The sequence below is a fragment of the Adiantum capillus-veneris genome, chromosome 10 (genome assembly GCF_014529385.1).
Source record: "Adiantum capillus-veneris isolate H3 chromosome 10, ASM1452938v2, whole genome shotgun sequence".
Lineage (NCBI taxonomy): Eukaryota > Viridiplantae > Streptophyta > Polypodiopsida > Polypodiales > Pteridaceae > Adiantum > Adiantum capillus-veneris.
In genome coordinates, this window is record NC_140940.1 from 149,433,274 (window position 1) to 149,452,544 (window position 19,271).

General features: G+C 40.3%; 1 protein-coding gene across 2 annotated transcripts; it reads left to right on the top strand.

Annotated features, from left to right (window-relative positions):
* Positions 1–11,403: 11,403 nt before the first annotated feature.
* On the top strand, positions 11,404–13,606 carry LOC147449850 (ferredoxin--NADP reductase, embryo isozyme, chloroplastic-like). 2 transcript variants are annotated; one of them, XM_086522213.1, is made up of 5 exons: positions 11,404–11,650; positions 11,734–11,790; positions 11,863–12,183; positions 12,280–12,499; positions 12,633–13,606. In XM_086522213.1, exons 1-5 carry the CDS (start codon positions 11,627–11,629, stop codon positions 13,127–13,129), a joined length of 1,119 nt encoding a protein of 372 aa, XP_086378339.1. In that variant the 5' UTR covers positions 11,404–11,626; the 3' UTR covers positions 13,130–13,606. The 2 variants fall into 2 exon arrangements, with proteins under 2 accessions (XP_086378339.1, XP_086378340.1); XM_086522214.1 differs by having other exon boundaries at positions 11,408–11,650; positions 11,866–12,183.
* The last annotated feature ends 5,665 nt before the right edge of the window (positions 13,607–19,271 follow it).

Consider the following 19,271-nt stretch of genomic DNA (forward strand, 5'->3'; position numbering starts at 1 on the left):
ACTCATATGACCAAGTCTGATATGCCACACCTTAGTTGAAGGCATCTAAACAACATAAATGGAATTCTCTTTCACAGAGGAGACATACAAAGAGTACAATGAGCCAAAATTTTGGACCTTCAAAATAATGAAGAACCATTGCCAAAAGCTATAGTATAGCCCAAATCATGAAACTAATCTTGGCTGACACTAAGCTCTTAGTCAACTTTGGCCCATGTCTAACACCTCAAAGCATAAACTCAGTACCTTTATGCACACATAGCTTCACATCTCCAATGCCACAAATGTCAAGTTGATACGAATCACCTAGCTTAACCGAACCATGCATAGGAGCATACCTAGAGAACCATTCCCTATGGGGGGTAACATGGAAATTGGCACCACTTGAGTCAATAATGCACATAACACTCATGAAGAGCCAATAATGCATCTGGACTCAAGTCAATAATGAAGATCAAGACATATGATAGCTGCTGTGTTGGGATAAAGGCGGTGTCTCTCTTACCTCAACCAAATGCGCCAGAGGCATTCGACCACCCCATCATTTGTACACACCTTATTCTTTACTAGATATAAGAATAAGGGGATCTCTCATAGATTATTGTGGTGAGTTGCTCCACTCACATCCTATGTTCTCTCACTCCCCTTCTCCCTCTCTGCACATTCACCACATTCGTTCACCCTTCAACTACACGACAATGGTGAGGAGCATGGCAGCGTTGAGAGGTCCGATGTGATAGCTTGCTTGTTGTCGGTGGTGGAGAGATCAAGAAATCTTGGAAGCTTTGTGAGAACACAGTGGCCGCTTGTGAGATCAATTAAGAGTGATGTATGCTCTTGTGGAAGCTCAAAAGAGAGTGTGGAAGATAGTGTATAGGTGAAGGTGCCCTAAAAATTGTGTGTGCACAACAACACTATTTTGAAAATCATTTTTCTCCTTGTAGATTTTAGATCTGGAATTTTTTTCCGTGATACCCCTCCCAAATTTAATGGAGTTGAACTTTTGCTAGATGGAGTAGCATATATAGAATCATCACCAACATCTTACATTGTTTCTAAGCTATAGACACATAAACAAAGTCATTCAAATGTAGAATGTGGTAAGCAGAGGACAAAATACGATCAAGGAGTTAATGCTTTTGATCTTCGTAGTCCCATCTTGGCAACACATTAATCTTGGACACATAGCTCCCTGCCTGAACGATTGCTTGTAACCCTTCAAATTTTACATAAGGAGGTAACAAGCTTTGAAAAAATATTCACTAAAGAGAAGCAATAAAACACTATATTCTATAGGAGCACCATTTATCACCCATGAAAGTATGGCTATAGTTTTCATGTTCGAAACAGAGATGGAGGGGGAAAGGTTGAGGGAGAGAGAGTGGCAAAAAGAGATGACATAGAGTGTCTATAAGACACAAAGGAAGTGCAAAAGAATATAGCCCCAAGGAGTTAATGCATTCATTGAAAACTATACTAAATGGATATTCTATATTCATTCTTTAGGATATGTAAAGTCATAATAAGGAAGTTATAATCGAATTACAATCTCTTCAAAAAAAAATTATATACATGTATTTTATTAGATTATTTATAACATATTTCAAGATAATATAGAACGTTGTATATTTCTATGTGTATATATATTACAATGTAATATACAACGTATATAATATACATTACTATGAATGTTAAATATTTTATGTTCTGAATGAACTATACTATAGAAGTAGCTAATCCATATTTATATATGTATATGCATATATTTTATATTATAGTAAAATATTATTTAATATGTTAAGCTATAGTAGATTATACATAATATTATGTTATATAATTAAGTTATGTAGTTAGTATCATTTATATTCTTAATATATGATAATGTATTATATATACAATTTAAAGTAGATATAATATATTAACTTTGTGATAATATATATATGCATATATATATATATATATATATATATATATATATAGTATTTAAGTACATACTATATAGCGTAGTATATATTGTAGTATTATATATAATATATATCGTTGAAGTATATATTATATATTATATATTGTATAGTTTTTTGTAGGTCAAACAATTATTTTTTGGTCATTCATAGTGTGAATTTAGGGTTTTAGCTTTATAACAACATGAAGTGTAGAGGAGCTACTATTTTGGGAGGATCAACTCTTTATCAGACACACACATCTATGTCTTCTTCTCTCCCTCTCTTTCTTCACTCCTTGCGTCGCCTTGCCGTCGTCCATCATCGTTGGGTATGTTGTCGTGTCATCTGCCATTGTGTGTCATCATAGTCTGCTGTCCATTGGCTCTTTCCAAATCATAGAGAAAAAAATAAAGGATGGGGTGGGGTGGGGTGGGGTGGGGTGGGACGGGAGAGTGTGTCCCCATCATCCACTTGCCCCCCCCCCCCCCCCCCCCTTTTTCTTTTACGATTTGGGAAGGCCAAAAGGTCTATTTCTCTTCTTTTTTTTTCATTTTGCCGCACAAAATCCGCCAATATTAAAAAAAAGGGGAGGGGGATAGAGTCCCCCCATCATCTGTGCACACAAGTGATTGGGGGTCTACTCCCCCATTTTTGTGATTTGGCAAGCGTTGACAGACGAAAGCACCCACTCTTTGGTCTCTCTGAAGACACCTACCAAATCTCAAATTCATCAAATCTTTCACACACAATGATCAACCCAAACGTTTTACCTTAGAAGTCTGCTTGTACCTGCTCTTTGCTCTGATTTGCTTTCAAGCCGCTTTCTCAATTTGTAAAGTACCTTGCACTCCAAAATGATCACCAGCTTGTAGGATCCTTGGTTCTGGCTATCTGTACAAAACTTTCGACTTTGCAATTCTTTGTCAAAATAGTGATTCTCACTTAAGTACTCTACGGTGTTGATCAATATAACTAGAGCGTTAATCCCAATCAAACAACTATATAAAAGGGCTTGATTCCCTATGTGAGCTCTATATACTGATCTAGAGAGATAGATGGGATCCTAGGGTCACAAGGAAAGCTCTTGGATAGTAAACATCACTACCTTGAGCCCTAAAATGAGCCTCGAGACTTCATACGCGTATGATGTCTAAGTGCTCAGAATTAGCCCAAACTTGAAATTTAGACTCTCCTTGATGTGTTATGTCCAAACCCAATCCTACTTGTGATTCTAACACATGTAGGCATGTCAGTCTTCCCTAATTCTGTCTTAGTTGTTGTTGGCTTCTCCGGGAGTTCTTCTAAGTCAAAAATGATCCAAATTGGATGAAACTTGGTCTCTAAGCTTGTTTGTGGTGCTAAACACTCTAGTCAGCTTTGGTCTCTAAAAATGCCTTTCAGACGTCATACGTGTATGATATGTTTTGTGCAATGATGATGTAAAACCTTCTTCAAAGGTCTCCACCACACAAGCAACTCACATCAGCTTTCAAAAATAGATTCAACACTTTTTGTGCTAGATATGATCAATTCAAGCATTTACTTTGCCTTCATCCGTCTCTTGGCCTTTACAAGCCCAAAAATGCTTCAAATTCAATGGAATTTTGCCTATTTGCTTCTTAGTTGATCTAGATCACAAGGGTGTACTCAATTGTGTCCTTTGACTCCAACACTAACCTCTAGGACATCATACGTGTATGATGTCTATCTGGTCAAATTGAAGCTCTATTCCTATCCCAGGTGCCCCTTGATGTGTACATCGTGCACATGTGCTCACAATAATTTTTGGAAGTCAAACTTGCACAAAATCACCACTTTTTACCAAGGAACTTCCTAGAAAGAGTAAAATCCTTTCAATACTCAATCTATATGTCCAAATGAAATGAAACTTGGTGTATGTGCTGACCACAACATGCTAAATATGGGTACAATGTCAGCAATTCATTCTGGATGTCAGAATCACTCTTCAGACATCATATGCGTATGATGTCTGTTGATGGGGTTTTGTCCAGAACTTATCCATCGGCATCCAAAAATCTCTAGCACTAGTTTTCAAGCACTTTTACCAATTTTCATGCAAAGATATGCTCAGAATCACAAGTTTCCATTTTTTCGTTACTGACTCCGTCTTTTGTCTTTTGGGTACTAAGTGTTGGTCAAAACTTTAGTCTCAAGGTGTCCTTAGGGTAAAACACCCCTTTTGAACACTCTGGTGCAGTCTGTTTTTTTAAATTTTGGGTTTCTTCAAGACCTTAGGAAATCATACGCGTATGAGGTCCAGAGTTGCAAAATTGCAAGTTTTCTCAATAGATATGTTGTATATACTCAACATCATTCAGCCATGCACAAATATCTCCAAAAGCTTGTTTGTTACATTTTTCCCCTAAAAATCAAACTTTTCTAGGATTTTAATGCAAACAATCACACAAGCAAATAAATCTGGGCGATGAATAGCTCTAGACCATAATCAACATGTCCTTCCTAAAACTACTCCTACTCATCATATGGGGTGTTGCATTTATGATTAGAAAAAGCGTTTCACTACCTCACACGGACTAGCTATCGCATTTACCACCTCATAAATCACTCACACACCATCAACACTAAAACACGACTAATACTACCTATGGCGGAAAATCCAGGCAAGTCACACGCTCCTTAGCACCTCTCCTAGATCTCAAGAGTCCAACTCCCAGATCCTACCTAGAATAAAATAACAAGATTCTGGTGAACCAGAGGGACTTCTACCTTGTAGGATTAGTCTAAGGTCACCTATCCTAGGGCTCTCATCCCCGACAACGGCGCCAATGTTGACGAATATGCCGCGAGCAGATGCTAGCATAACGAGAACTAAATCAACATACCAAAATGTGGGCCAAGGATGTAGCTCGACTTGCAAGCACGTGGAAGAAAATAGATGGTTGTCAACACCTAGTTGATCTTCTAAGACACTCACTACTCAAAGAAATCAAATCGAGACATCATATGTGCTTGTGACTGCAACACAACCTACGACTCTCACGCTACCAAAATCAAGACCAAAAGTCCTTGAATCGCCTTGAAACTCACATGGGCTACTCTTCTTACCAAGAGGTCACTACCCTATGGACTCTGACCCTATATCCCACCCATAACCACTTGGTGCAGCAAACGTGTATAAAGACAAGTAGTCTGTTACAATTCACCGATTCTCAACATGCATGGTCCTAATGTGTAGCTCTTCTCACCATGAACCTAATGGTATGAAAAGCTCACAAAAAAGACACATTGTTTGCAAGATAACTCACTCAAAAGCTCGTGGGAGCTTGCCTCACAATGGAACCAAAAACTTGCAAGCTTGGCAGTGGGTAGCCCTTGCCATTGCTAACTCGATGGTGGTGTCGGCTTCACAATGGCTACTCCATAGCGCGCGTAGTGAAGAGTTAAGACCTCTCTCTCTCTCTCTCTCTCTTCTCTCTCTCTCTCTCTCTCTCTCTCTCTCTCTCAATCACATAGACACGACACACAGTAAACGCAAAGATTGATTAATTCAAAAGTCTCCTTAGGGTTACACAAATTTGTCTTATATACATTCCTCTTGAGAGGCACATTTCCATAAAAAAGAATCTCTCATATCTATCAAAATTAAATATCACAAAAAATGAGTGATCCTTCTCAGTGTTCCTCCAATCAATAGTGATTGTGTAGAATGGGATGCATGGCACAATAGCACTTGGAATGTACTTTGGTTTTGAGGTTTTTTGAGTTGATTTGGTAGGTTGCTCTCTCTACATTACTTTTTCTGTTTTGATTTATGTGTTTTATGTACATGGTGGCCATATGACGTGGACATAGCATTATGGTGATTGTGTAGTATGAGATGCATGACACAATGGCACTTGGATGGAATGTAGTTTGGTTTTGAGGATTCTTGAGTTGATTTGGTAGGGTGCTCTCTCTATACATTGCATTTTTTGTGGACTTATACCTACTTGAGTTGACATGTTAGGGTACAAGTTTACTCGATATCAACTACAAATGGTGCTTTTTTAAAGCTACATTTTACTCTAATAAAAGAGTGCTTAAGTTTACAGTCCCTCAAGCATAGACTTGCATGCATGTCACGTATAGTTGTTGGTCAATGAAGGAATGCACTATCCCATATAGATTTTTCTCGTATCACAATGATATTTTAAGAAATCATTATTGTAATGCGAGCTTTCAAAAGCTTTAAAAAAAAATCAATTGTAAAAGCTCAAAAGCGAAAGCTTGCAAATATAAAATCCCCCAAAAAGTGAGACTAAGGATTTGTGGCAAAATTTTTGCACAAATTTTGTTAGAGTCGCCTTTGTACGGGGAGCAAGATCTCATAGTCAAATCAAGAAAATCAATGCATAAACCATAAAAGAGTGCTAACAAGGCATAAAATCAAATATAGTGCTCAAAAAAACACTATCGAAAGACTACCACCTAGGTGTTAGCTAAAGCACCTATACGCCCTAAGGTAAGGCCACAAGCAAGGGGGTCTCTAGCAACTTGTATCAGCAAAGGTGTCTCATACATCCGAGAACACACCAACTCAAAAATACCTCACACATGGACCCCCAAAGGTTCAATAGATTCAATGACTAGCCACACTCTCAAAGGCTCTTCTGGACCAAGTTGGGACCGAGTCTCAGAAATGATTGTGTGACTGCCAAATCAAACCAAAATAGGCTCCACAATAGCGTATATAGGTAGTATCCGCAACACAATGTACATAAGTCGTACAGAGTACTACAAGATGCAAGACGCACACATAAACAAGCGCCAACAAATTTTCAAACAAAAATGATCCCTATAGGGATAACGCTCTCAAAAGATCTCACAACACTAAACATGTGCTATCACATGCAAAAGACCATACATGTGGAACTCCCATTGGAAGTGAGATGATGCAAAAAACCTATGTCAGTCTATTGTAGACCCTATGAGTGTAAGATAACTACAAATGTGGAGATATGGAGATCACAATCTCAAAAGTAAACCACGTGTATACATAATGTACAAAACACATATGGCGTAACCAAATCACTCTCAAGATGCATAGCGAGCTCAGAACACGTGTGAGCACATAAACACTGGTACTAACTGCAAATAACACTCCACCTATCTATAGGTCGACACGACTATGAGTATGAATTAGGGATAATCAACTTTATAACCATAAATAAGCATACATAAAAGGTAGCAAGTATGGTTATGACAAAATCCCTCTTAAGCCAAGAGACAACCATGCTCCATTGAAGCACAACATGTATGCATGTATATCTATGTCCCTATCTCCATCTCTGACCTGTAATGAGGCTAGAGAGCTACGCTTGGTCTCTCTATGTGTAGTCATAACCGGAGAGCTACACTCTCACTATGTTGAATTTGCCAAAGTCAAGTGTTCAAGAGTCCAATCCAGAGAGAGTCTCGTTTCCTCTCTCTCTCTCTCTCTCTCTCTCTCTCTCTCTCTCTCTCTCTCTCTCTCTCTCTCTCTCTGTTCCACTTTGTGTGTCCTTGAGGCCTTCAATGTTGAAGTTGAGATGAAGCTATCTCTTTCTCTCCTCTCTACACTCTCTCTCCGCTCTTTCTCAACCAAATACACAATCTATCCTGATAAAAAGAGCCTTTTGTGTTTTTTAATTCAAACATACATGCACTCTAAATCAACCGATGAACTCTTCTTTTAAGTCATAGAGCTCAAAGAGAGCTTCATTTTGATAAAATAGCTTTTATATCCAAGTTTTTTTTAGCTCAAGTTATGGGCAAAATAGTGTCCTGCTATCAATCTACCATGAACTGAGCAACTTGCTTCTCTCTCTCTCTCTCTCTCTCTCTCTCTCTCTCTCTCTCTCTCTCTCTCTCTCTCTGAGCTAACAAAAAGCTCAATTTCTCTCCCCTTGTGTCTTGTGGAGTTCAGATCCTTGCCACCTTGATACATGATGTCTATGTGCCGAGCTCACAATGCCTCCATAGCCATGGAAGCTCCAAGCTTCAATCCGTAGGGAAGAGGGAAATGCCGGGAGAGGAGTAGAGCCACAACCTTCGGCTTCAATACCACTTGTGGAGTGCACATGCATGAATACATGAGTGCAATGTTGTGTGAGGATAAAGAGCACCCATTGGGTGAAGCATAGAGAGTGTGTTATCCTCTCACACTCCTTATTTAATATTCAAGTAAAGAATAAGTGAGTTAGTAATGATGGGTTAGTAACGGGCATTTGGCGAGTTAGCCTGAACCCCAACAAAACCAAGAGATATGGGGTTGAAGATAGTATACAAAATCATCCACTACACCTCTACCACCATGATGGTGGTTAAAATATTTTCGGAGGTTACTGCCATGGTATATCCCCTCTCTTGTATTACATCCCACTAAAACATGGAGTATCAAGAAGTGAAAATAATTTTGTATTAATTTCATTTGCAAGACCCTAGATGTAGCAATGCTCTTTGTGCACCCAGTACCTATCAAAAGCCAACAACCACGGATAATCCCATGTCCCTATGTGCATGGATAACAATTGTGCTTGTGATTTGACACATCCTGTCTACCCTCAGTAAGAGACTAATATTGTGGTTTTTTGTGATGGTCATAGGTACTAATACTGGCATTTTCTTTACATTTTTCCTTTTTGAAACTTGTGATATCCTCTATGATTAATCAATTAATCGTTGACTTTAGCAATCTAGGGCACAAAAATATTAGAGCTATGTTGGCCCTTCTCAAATGGAGGGAACAACCCTACTGTGATTACTAGCATTCTAATAACTCCTACTGTGCTAGTTCTTCACATATTGGGAGTGGAGATTATGAGACTATGCACCACGATTGTGAAAGTGTTCGACCTCTTTTAAATTCAATGAAAGCACACGTTACGTTAATTATAGTTTAATTTGATCATACCTTGTAGGAGTTTGCTAAGGGATGTACGTTGTCATGAAAGGTGGAGAAATATCTCTACAAGCTTAGCTTGGTTGGTCTCTTAGAGTTGAAGGACGATGAGGGAGAGACCGACAACTTGGACACAAGACTTGATGAGATTGTCTCATTGCACTTCATATTCTATGTCCTCATCTACACAAGACATTGATGAGATTGATTCATTGCACTTCATATTATTTGTCCTCATCTACACTTTTTGTTATGACCTTATGTTTGATTGTTGTCATGGTGTTTTGATTGCAAGATCCTCTATTCACAAGTTGTGGTGGATTGTACAATCTTTTGGGATTTTGTATTTTGCTACTATTTATATAGGTACATTTTTATATCAACTACCCATGGTTCTTGGCATGCTATTTCATGGATTTATCCATGGTTTTCTTATGGTTACCACGGTATGGCCCTTGGTTATGGTTATCGTTATGGATCTCGTTTCAACTATGGTTATGCTTGTGGCTATGGCTTTGGTTTTGAATCGTACTAGTTTTCATTTGGCTATGTTTATTGTTGGAGTTAGGGTTGCAGGAATGCACACACAATTTGGAGATGTAGAAGAAGCTCAATGCATACAATGGAGAATGTATTACTTGGTGTGAAAATACAAGATAAGATAGCCCTAGAGTGATGGGCGTATATACAAAACACGTGGGGGAAACGGGGAAACAAGTGCCTTGGTGGTCCTTAGTGTATTCACACACATCACTACCATCCTAGGAGTGATGTTGTGAATGAGAGCTGGCACACAGAGTATAGGGAAGTGCCATGTCCTATGGACATGAATAGCCCACAAAGAGAAGCAAGCCCAAAGCTTTGCAAAAAGCTTTGAACTTCTCAAGAGACAATGCCTTTGTGAATAGATCCGCAAGGTTGTCCCGCGTTGGCACATACGCCAAGATGATCTCTCCAACTGAGAGCCTATCCATGAAATAGTGATAATCCACCTCAACAACAATATCCTCCATAGAAATGGAGGGAAGGGGGATTATTCAACAATCTCAATAAGCATATATGAGTAAGGTACAAATAATTTCCCCTTTTAAACTTATAAGCAAGGAGGTGAGATAGAAGCCTCATCTAATGGGGGGGTGAGAAGACATAGAGATGTATTGCAAGATGAACATATATTCTCCACCAATAACATATATCTCCATTGACATATATAAATAGATATTCCCATGAATATATGAGAGGCCCACATTGCTAGCATAATATTTGTAATTCCCATTTGGTGTCAATTGAAGGTTAGTCTTTGATATTACAAGCCCCTAGACACTTTCACATAAAATCAAATCAAGTTTTTTTTTTACCCACACACTACCATCAAGGAGTTAGGGTTGTTTGATGCTTAGGTATAAGGAGAATCCCGTCAACGTATATTGACATAAACTATGCTAATAAAAACACAAAAGACATTTTTACAATGCCATATAGTGTTTTCAAATAACAACCTAAAACCTTATATTTAAGATATATGTATAATAATTATTCTCATCATAGCTCTTATAAGTATAAGAAGGGAAGTCATAATTACCATATATCAATCATAAATTGGGGGTTTTACAAGACTCTCCACAAGTAGGTGGCTTGTCGTTTTCTAAAAAGAGTGGATCCCTTGGGCTCAATGAATGATTCTTTTGTGACGACACTAAATCTTGTGCTAAGAAGGATCTTGCCAATGCAATAGGATAGATGATGCTATGTGCAATGATGGGTTACGTAAAAAAAATGATACATACTTTGGGAACATGTTGGTAACTATGTTTGTAGTAGGACAAAGTGAGTGACAACCTTTCCGTGAAAGAATTGATTGCAAGGTATGTCAGAAAATCTATATGGATCTACCTCTCCTAAACCAAACAAAACTATAGAGGATGATACCTATGCGTAGCCACACATACATGTGTTAATGTAGGAACGTGTGTGTGGTGTAGCTCAAGCAAATTAAGTTCCCAGATATAATAGTTTGGACTGATTAACATGATCTTGCCATTCTCTGGTTTCCAATGAGGATGCACAACCTTGTCCTCCTTGCTCGTCCTCCTTGCACTCTTATGCTTCATCTTGCCCGTTCGGTGAAAAATGAACCTCCACATCAGTAAGACCCACCGCACCCCTACACTCAAAGAAACGGCTAGCGACATTGCTATTGCAATGAAGCCTGCCTTCTCATCACTTTTAACGAACGTTCACTGCATTCTCATGGCGAGATCTATTCTGAACGTGCTACAGGCCTGCAAAAGATGCGCCACAGCTGATGTGGAGCTCGCTGGTTCGTGTTCACTTTGAGCTTTGAAGGTCAGCAATACATCACCTCTACCCCTTGCACGAGCGATCATCGTCATGTGCACAAAGCAACAGCTGCTCTAAGTATGTTCATGGTGCTAACGATCGTAGCACGAACGCCTCATGTACGCGCTACATCTGAACCAAGCCTAAAGCCACATCACTATAGCCTTTTGCCCTTTGGGCAGGGTTTCCACCTACAAGTCGGACGGACCGGCTGCATGTTCCGAATGACGAAGTGACAAAGCGTGCGAGTTGCAGCGTCTCGCTCTGGTGGGTGCCTTTCAATGCGGGCGGGGGCAGCAGCCCAGCACTGCTAAATATCTCTGTCTCGCTGCCTCTCGGGGCTTACGGTGGAAGGTGGCATCCCTGCTCTTGGGTTACACAGAGAAAGAGAGAGATATAGAGAGAGCCTCCCATCATTGCTGCTTTGTGTTAGATCAAGGCTATGGCCCAAGCTATGCTATATAGAGTATTCCCTGCTCCGACCCTCCTGTTACTGAATGGATCGCTTTAACGTACTACTTTTCCTAATGTTATCTTCTGTCTTGGCAGTCTGGCTTCAGCTCTCTCAACGCGGACCCTCGCCGTGTGGATGCTCCATCTTACAAGGTAAGGAGACCATGAGAGAGAGAGAGAGAGAGAGAGAGAGAGAGAGAGAGAGAGAGAGAGCCTTGTACACAGCAGGTTTCCTTGAGCCAGAAATTGGCCTCAAAACATTCTTTCTGTGGGCAAAGTCTACTTGTGAAAGTATCTGCCACAAGGGTTTGCTCTTGGAGTAGAAAGGACATAAGGGCCAAGGTTGTCACGTTCCCGGCTGAGTTAGAGGTTGCAACAGAGCCCCCTATTAACCTGTACAAGCCTAAGGAACCATTTACAGCAAAGATTGTTTCAGTTGAGAGACTTGTTGGGCCCAAGGCGCCTGGGGAGACTTGTCACATAGTTATTGATCATGGTGGTAATCTCCCGTATTGGGAGGGCCAGAGTTATGGGGTGATTGCCCCTGTAAGTTTTCTCTTTCTACTTGATGGCAATTATCCATTTTCAATTCCTGCTGCTCAGAGATTCGTGCTGTTTTGAACTGTTTGTTTGATGGTGTAGGGTGACAACCCAAAAAAGCCCGGGCAAGCCATTGCGGTCCGTCTATATTCAATAGCATCGACGAGATATGGAGATGATTTTGATGGCAAGACAGCTAGCCTTTGTGTCCGAAGAGCTGTCTATGTCGATCCCGAGACAGGAAAGGAGGACCCAGCAAAGAAGGGGGTATGCAGCAATTTTCTTTGTGACTGCAAACCGGGAGATGACGTGCAGATATCAGGTGCATTGTGTGTCCTTTCCTCCACAAAAGGGGCCTCTCTCTTGTATGCTTTACATTGTCTTCTCTTTGTTCAAATCGGCTCATCCACGTGTGTGTGTGTGTGTGTGTGTGTGTGTGTGTGTGTGTGTTCCAGGGCCTTCTGGAAAGGTTTTACTCTTGCCTGAAGATCCTAAGGCCATGCACATTATGGTAGCTACAGGGACAGGGATTGCTCCATACAGAGCTTACTTGAGGCGTATGTTTATGGAAGATGTACCGAATTATAAGTTTGTGGGACTTAGTTGGCTCTTTTTGGGAGTGGCCAACAGTGATAGCTTGCTATACCATGACGAGTTTTCTCAATATCTCAAAAAGTTTCCTGATAACTTCAGATATGACATTGCTCTGAGCAGAGAACAAAAAAGTAGGAGTGGTGGTAAGATGTATGTGCAGGACAAGATCGAAGAGTATGGCAATGAGGTCTTTGATCTGCTCGACAAGGGTGCCCACATGTATTTTTGTGGGTTGAAGGGGATGATGCCTGGTATTCAAGACACCCTGAAGAAAATCTCTGAGCAAAGGGGCCTGAGTTGGGATGAGAAATTGGCAGCTTTGAAGAAAAACAAGCAGTGGCATGTGGAGGTATACTAGGCTTTGTTTCCCGGACACTATTGACAACACATTTTTGCATCGGCTTCATTAGCACTGAAGTGATCGATCTATGAAGTTGGTTAAATTCTCAAAGTCTACGCGTGATTGGTCATGGGCAATGGCATCACTCAAATAATATCCGATATTCTGATACTAGCAGGTGGCAAGATTAGGGATGCTGCTGCTTGATTTTTGTAGGGTTATTGGTCCTTGAATGAGATACGTATGTGTATATTGGCGTGTGTAAAAGGCACCATCAGGAGGTTTCCTATTAATTTTGTTGAAGGTGCCCTTTGGACAAGGGAGGGCTTATGAACCAAACAATTGGTATAGTCTGAATAAGGGGAAAGGTGTACCGACCACGAGAGGGGTCTTGTTTGGCCTGCTTGCTTTTGGCATTTTGTAGCATGTCCAGCATATAGGGAAATGATTTTAAGTGCCGCTGGCTATTTGCTGGGCGGATCATGTTTCCCTTTATTGGTAAATCTCTCTCTCTCTCTCTCTCTCTCTCTCTGTGTGTGTGTGTGTGTGTGTGTGCGTGTGTGTGTGTGTGTATTGTTTCTATTATCTATGAATAAGCATTTGTGTGTTGTTTAGCTCAGTGTAACATATTGCTCTCTTGAAGGGCTCTTCAAGAAACGTGATGGTGCAAGTGAAATGACCCAAGGGTAATTGTTATTGGGCTTGTGTGATTGTTAGTGTTGCACTCAAAGAAGGCTCATGGCACCGTAGTGTGTTTGTTTTGACAATTTTATCTTTCATAGCCACATTTTGGAAATTTAGGGCTAATCTTTGGACAATTGATTTTGGTAAAACAGTGGAATGATCTTGAAGACCCTCCAGGATGATGAATGGGTTATAAATCGTCCTGGATTTTTTTTCCTTGGGTAGTTCATACAAACTCTGAAGGTTTTTGCTCCTCTCCAACGCGCACTGTAGAGTTTCCAAAAAGCAAAAGCTGTGTACGAGAGTCATGGTTTCGGAGTAAGAAGAGAATATAGGAATAGCATGCAATTGTGTCTTGAGAGAATAAGAAGAGAAGATTGGAACATACCTTTTCTATCACCCTCTTGAGAGGCTTGCTTAAGTTCTAGACTTGCTGAAGCGATCTTTGAGGTCTCTTGGGATTGCATTTACATGTCTTTTCTTTTTCCTCTTCTTCTACATTTCATGCAATGCCTGGTGAGGTCTGCACTCCAAAACCTGACCTTTAGGGTAATTGTTCTTAACTAGAATTGCAAATGACCGGAAATAGTTCAAGGCAAGAAGCAGTCTGCTATGAAGAAAAACATTGACTTGTTCTTTCGGGAATCTCCCTAGAGAAATGTGATTGGTGAGCACTATTGCACACCATCTTCCCTACTTTTCCCAGTTGGCTGTGCCGGCACATGTACCCAGTCTAATTCTTGAGATTAATCCATTGAAAGATAACATTTGAAGTAACTTAGAGATGAGAAGACAAGCCATAGATGTGGTTTCTTTTTTGTTTTGAGCATGATCTTACGGTCAAACTCTAGGGTCGGGGGGTAGGCCCTCCCAACCACTCATCTACACGCTGTTCTGAACTAGAATAATGTTAGCACGTGGAAAATTGGAACCATGCAACCAATCATTGGCTCCGTTATTTGAGCGATTGAGTGCAATTCTTCCCTGTGTATCTGACAATATCAATCCTTTCCCTACACCTTAAAAGTACTTGAGGTAGGGTATTTGAATGGCCAAATCATCATTTCTTGTATCAACAACCACTATTAGTACATATGTGAGGACACAGGTCCAGTCAAGGCTTGACAAGGGGGGGGGGCGGGGGCTATGAGCCCACATGGCTATATAAGAATAGGTTGGGAGGAGATTGAGCAAGCCAATTCCCCTTGTTTTCATATTGGCATTAGAGCCAAGATGATTTTGGGGAGAGGGGGTTGTGAAGACTTTCCAAAAGGGGAAAGTGCAAAGTGCACTTTGAATGTGTATGTACCCAAAGGGTGGCTGAGAAGGAAAGCAAGGAAAACAGTGGGGGAGTCGTGGGAACTTTACTTGGAAGGGTGCATAAGAGGCCACAAGCAGACCTACACGAACTCGGGAGTAGAGAAGCATGACAGTGTCGCTCGGTTGTCAGGATTCTACATCCGCTGATGGTGCATCATGCAACTATAGTGGACGTAAATATCCATGCAAAAAGGCTTTTATAACTCATTTACAACTATGTATGACACTCTCAAGGACACCAACAGGTAAGTTAAGGTAAATCCAAATTTTCTAGTAATTTACATTTGTTTGGCACCTTCAAGGGGCATGAATTTGATTACGAGCGTCACTTTCTTGATTGCTAACCGGTTGCCTGCCGAGAAGTAGCCTCATAGTCCACCAACCACTGACCATTTTTTGAGACTGCATTTCGCAAGGGATTCCTTCTGCAGAATGAGCAAGATTGGAAGTGAGATGATCTGCCTGAGATGAGTATCTGATAGATAATCTCACACTCACTTAGTACATAGCCAATTATCAAGAGCTCATCTTGAAGCTAGAAGATATTAATAGGTTTCATCAACTATGCTTCAATTGTTTTGGCAAGCATAAAAGAAAGGATTGTCCATAAGGAAAATCCCAAGATGGCAAAGATAAGGTGAAGGGGAACTGCAAGGCCTTACTGCCCTTAAAATCCCCATCCAAGTACTCTCAGGTGGAAGTTTTTCACATGGAGCATCTCCATGTGTGTTGATCGAGTATTGCTTTGTGGTAGCTTTCCTTCAAACCTCAGGAGCTTGTGTGTATGCATGGAACTATTAATGGCACATTTTTTTAATATACTAATTGATGTTGATGCCACACAATTTCTTGAAGTACCACTTAGTTAAGTAGCTTAACGTACCACAAACTCCAACCTCACACCACTATGTCGTGTCTCTTGTCAATGGGCAGACAAGGAGGTGTGGGATATAGAAGTTAAGGATCTCCCTGTGGAAATTCAAGGACATTTCATGTAACGTTTAATGGCCTAATAACTTATGTGTAGCGGAAATTAGCATAAACATAGTGGGCATTTCATTAGAATAGATTCCTAATGAGAATTACAAGAGTGCTTGGGTGGAGAGAGCAACAAAAAGCATAACACCTAGTTAGATAGCATCGACAATACTTTCAAAAGAGAGAGAAATTAAGCTATTGGCAACAGTTGAGGACCGGATTTTCATGGAGCCGGTCCCCCCTCCAAAAGGCTTTGTATTATGGTTTCTCCCATCAAGAGAGACATTGTACAATACAATTCTTTGTGTTCCTTCAAGACTAGCTAGTGCAATGAAGATGGAAACTTCATGCACTAAGCGAAACACTTAACAAACACAACTTGAATTATCCCCGTTCTCAGACCCAAGACCTCACACACCTTCGAAGATGGTGAGAGCTAGCAGGGTATGAGAGTAGATTGAGAGGAAGAAGGAGTATCTTACGAGAAAGATGTACATCTCCTCACATAATCACTCATATGTAGCATAGCTTAGCTTAGTAATTAGCTTGGTAGAGGAGATGAGCATGCATTGAAGCTTGGCTCTTGGTTGGATTTGCATCCACATGCCAAGAGAGTGTTGATGTAGGCTTCTATCTCACAAGCTTGGAGTAGGTGATGAGTTCTCCATTAAAGCTTGGGAAGAGATAGTCTTCTCTTTCTTCACACATGAGCTTGTGTGAGTGTGTGTGTGATAATGCCTTGCAAAAATCAACCCCCCCTCTCTCTTGGGCGAGCCCCCTTGCTATTTGCTCTTCCTGCAGCCTCATTGGCCCTCCCCAAGTCAAGCCAATTATAATTAAGCAGCATAAGTGATAGCCTTCTGACATGTGTCCCCCTTTCCCCTTTTGTGAGAGCTTTAGGTATTTAAATAATTAAACTAAACTCTCATTGGACCCCTTTGCCTCCTGGCCAATAGGAATCAGGCAAGCCATGGGGCTCCTGAATGCTCATTGGACCCCTTGGGAGACTGCCCAATAGTCTTCTAGGAGACTTAATTCTTATTGGTTTCTTTTATTAAATGTTTTTAAATTAATTAAACTAGATTTACTCTAGCTTAATTCTCATTGGTCCACTTCAAGGGTCATCCAATAGGAATTGGGCACATCTTGTGGGCATCTGGGCTAGGGAGCTGACATGTGTCCCTAATTCCCTTTGTGTAAAGGGGCTTGTGTGTGTGTGTGTGTGGCTTTCTCTCTCATCCCCTAGAAGAAGGGCTCGCCCCCTCCCATGTAGGGATGTGCATTGACTTTGGAGAGCACACAAAGCATCCAATTCCCCCTAAGCTTTAACTCTTTGGACACAACCTTTGAATTTTGGAACCTTAGCATTTTGGAAGTCTTAATGGACTAAACCTTAGGGTCTTTTTAGCCCATTGTTGCACATGGCTCTTTTGCAGATGGCCCCCCCTTTGGATCCCTATTTTCTCTCCTTTGGATCCCTACTGTGGCCGGTCTGCTAGCTTAACCAATATTCTAGCTTTTTCTCCCCTGGCCTTCCCCACATTAAATGATCAATTTAATATGAGAAAATCATTTAGGAGAATTAGATATTGATTATTATGACATTTCATGCACTTGGATTTTCAAGTGATGGAACATGAGTCGGTCAGATGTTGTCCTTAGTGGAGTATGGTTACATAGTTGATGCTATTCTTTAGCGAGGAGCTATCAAGACAATTTCATCCAGTTCTTTGCCAATGGAAGGCATGTATTTTTGCTAGGAGAACAAGACCTACTTCTTTCTCCTTTCAAAGTTATATGAAAATGATGAAATAAAAGAAGCCTCTTTGTATTACTCATTGCCTCATATTTTGTTGGATTTTTTTTTAAATTTTTAATGACAATTTTTCTATTAATAAAGGAAATTCCTTAGCTTAGCACTCTTAGTCTCTTTCTATGGCTACTCATGAACACACTACGAATCATGTCTTTGAGTATGCAACACTTCAACGCCAGCAACACAATTGCAAAATTTTTTCCCCTCCCAATTTATCACCAGAACATTGTGAAACATGGCATTTATTTGGTACTTGGTAGCAAACCTATAAGGAAGCATCCTTACATGCTAAATCACACGGAATCCATCGAGGTAGAGTGGTAGCTTCTCGACTACTTAAGCCGTGGTTTCATTCAACCAAGTTTTTGGCCATGGGAGGTACCAATTTTATTGTTCAAGAATAAAATGGGGCTATGTGCATGTGTGTGGACTAACGTGCCTTGAATGTAGTGACTGTTAAGAACAAGTATCCTCTCCCAAGGGTGGATGAGATACTTGATCAACTAAAGGGAGTACACTGGCTATCATCAAGTACACATACATTTAGTAGATATTTCCAAGACTACTTTTCTCAAGGGTGGATGAGCTATTTGATTAGCTAAAGGGAGTACACTTTGGCTATCATCAAGTACGCATTCATTTAGTAGATATTTCCAAGATTGCTTTGTATATAGTATTTGGGCATGAGGAAATCCTTTTAGATGAACTAACTCTCTTGCCACTTTCATGACTACGATGGATGATACATTATTGGCATACTTTGAGAAATTTTCCATTGTTATATAATTAACTACCAAAAGTACCAGGTTAATGAGCCAAAAGAATAAAAAGAAGTAGGGTTACTTCATCCTTTAAAGATCCTTGATGGCAAGTGGAAAAGTAATTTTTATGGATTTCATAGTAGGACTTTTGACTATTGTATGTGGGCACGATTTCGTTTGGATACTGGTTGACCGTTTTACTAAGATGTGTAGGTTTATTCTTACACAATCTACGGTCAAGACTTTATAATTAGCAAGGCTATTTGTGGAGATCTTCTACAAGCTGGATGGTTAATCCACCAACGATCTTAAGTGTAAGCCATTTTTGGCGAGTAGTATTCCAAGACTTGGGTACTAAGTTATGTCATAGAGGACATGTTACATGCCTATCTCAGAAACAATTGGAATGAGTAGTATTCCAAGACTTGGGTACTAAGTTACGTCATAAAGGATATGTTACATGCCTATCTAAGAAACAATTGGAATGAGAAGTTATCTACCAATCTTGGAGTTTTCTACAAAAAGTGCCAAGCATGTTTCTATAAGGTTCAACCCCTATATGTTAATATACAGCTTTCAAAACCCCTTCACCAATTTTGGT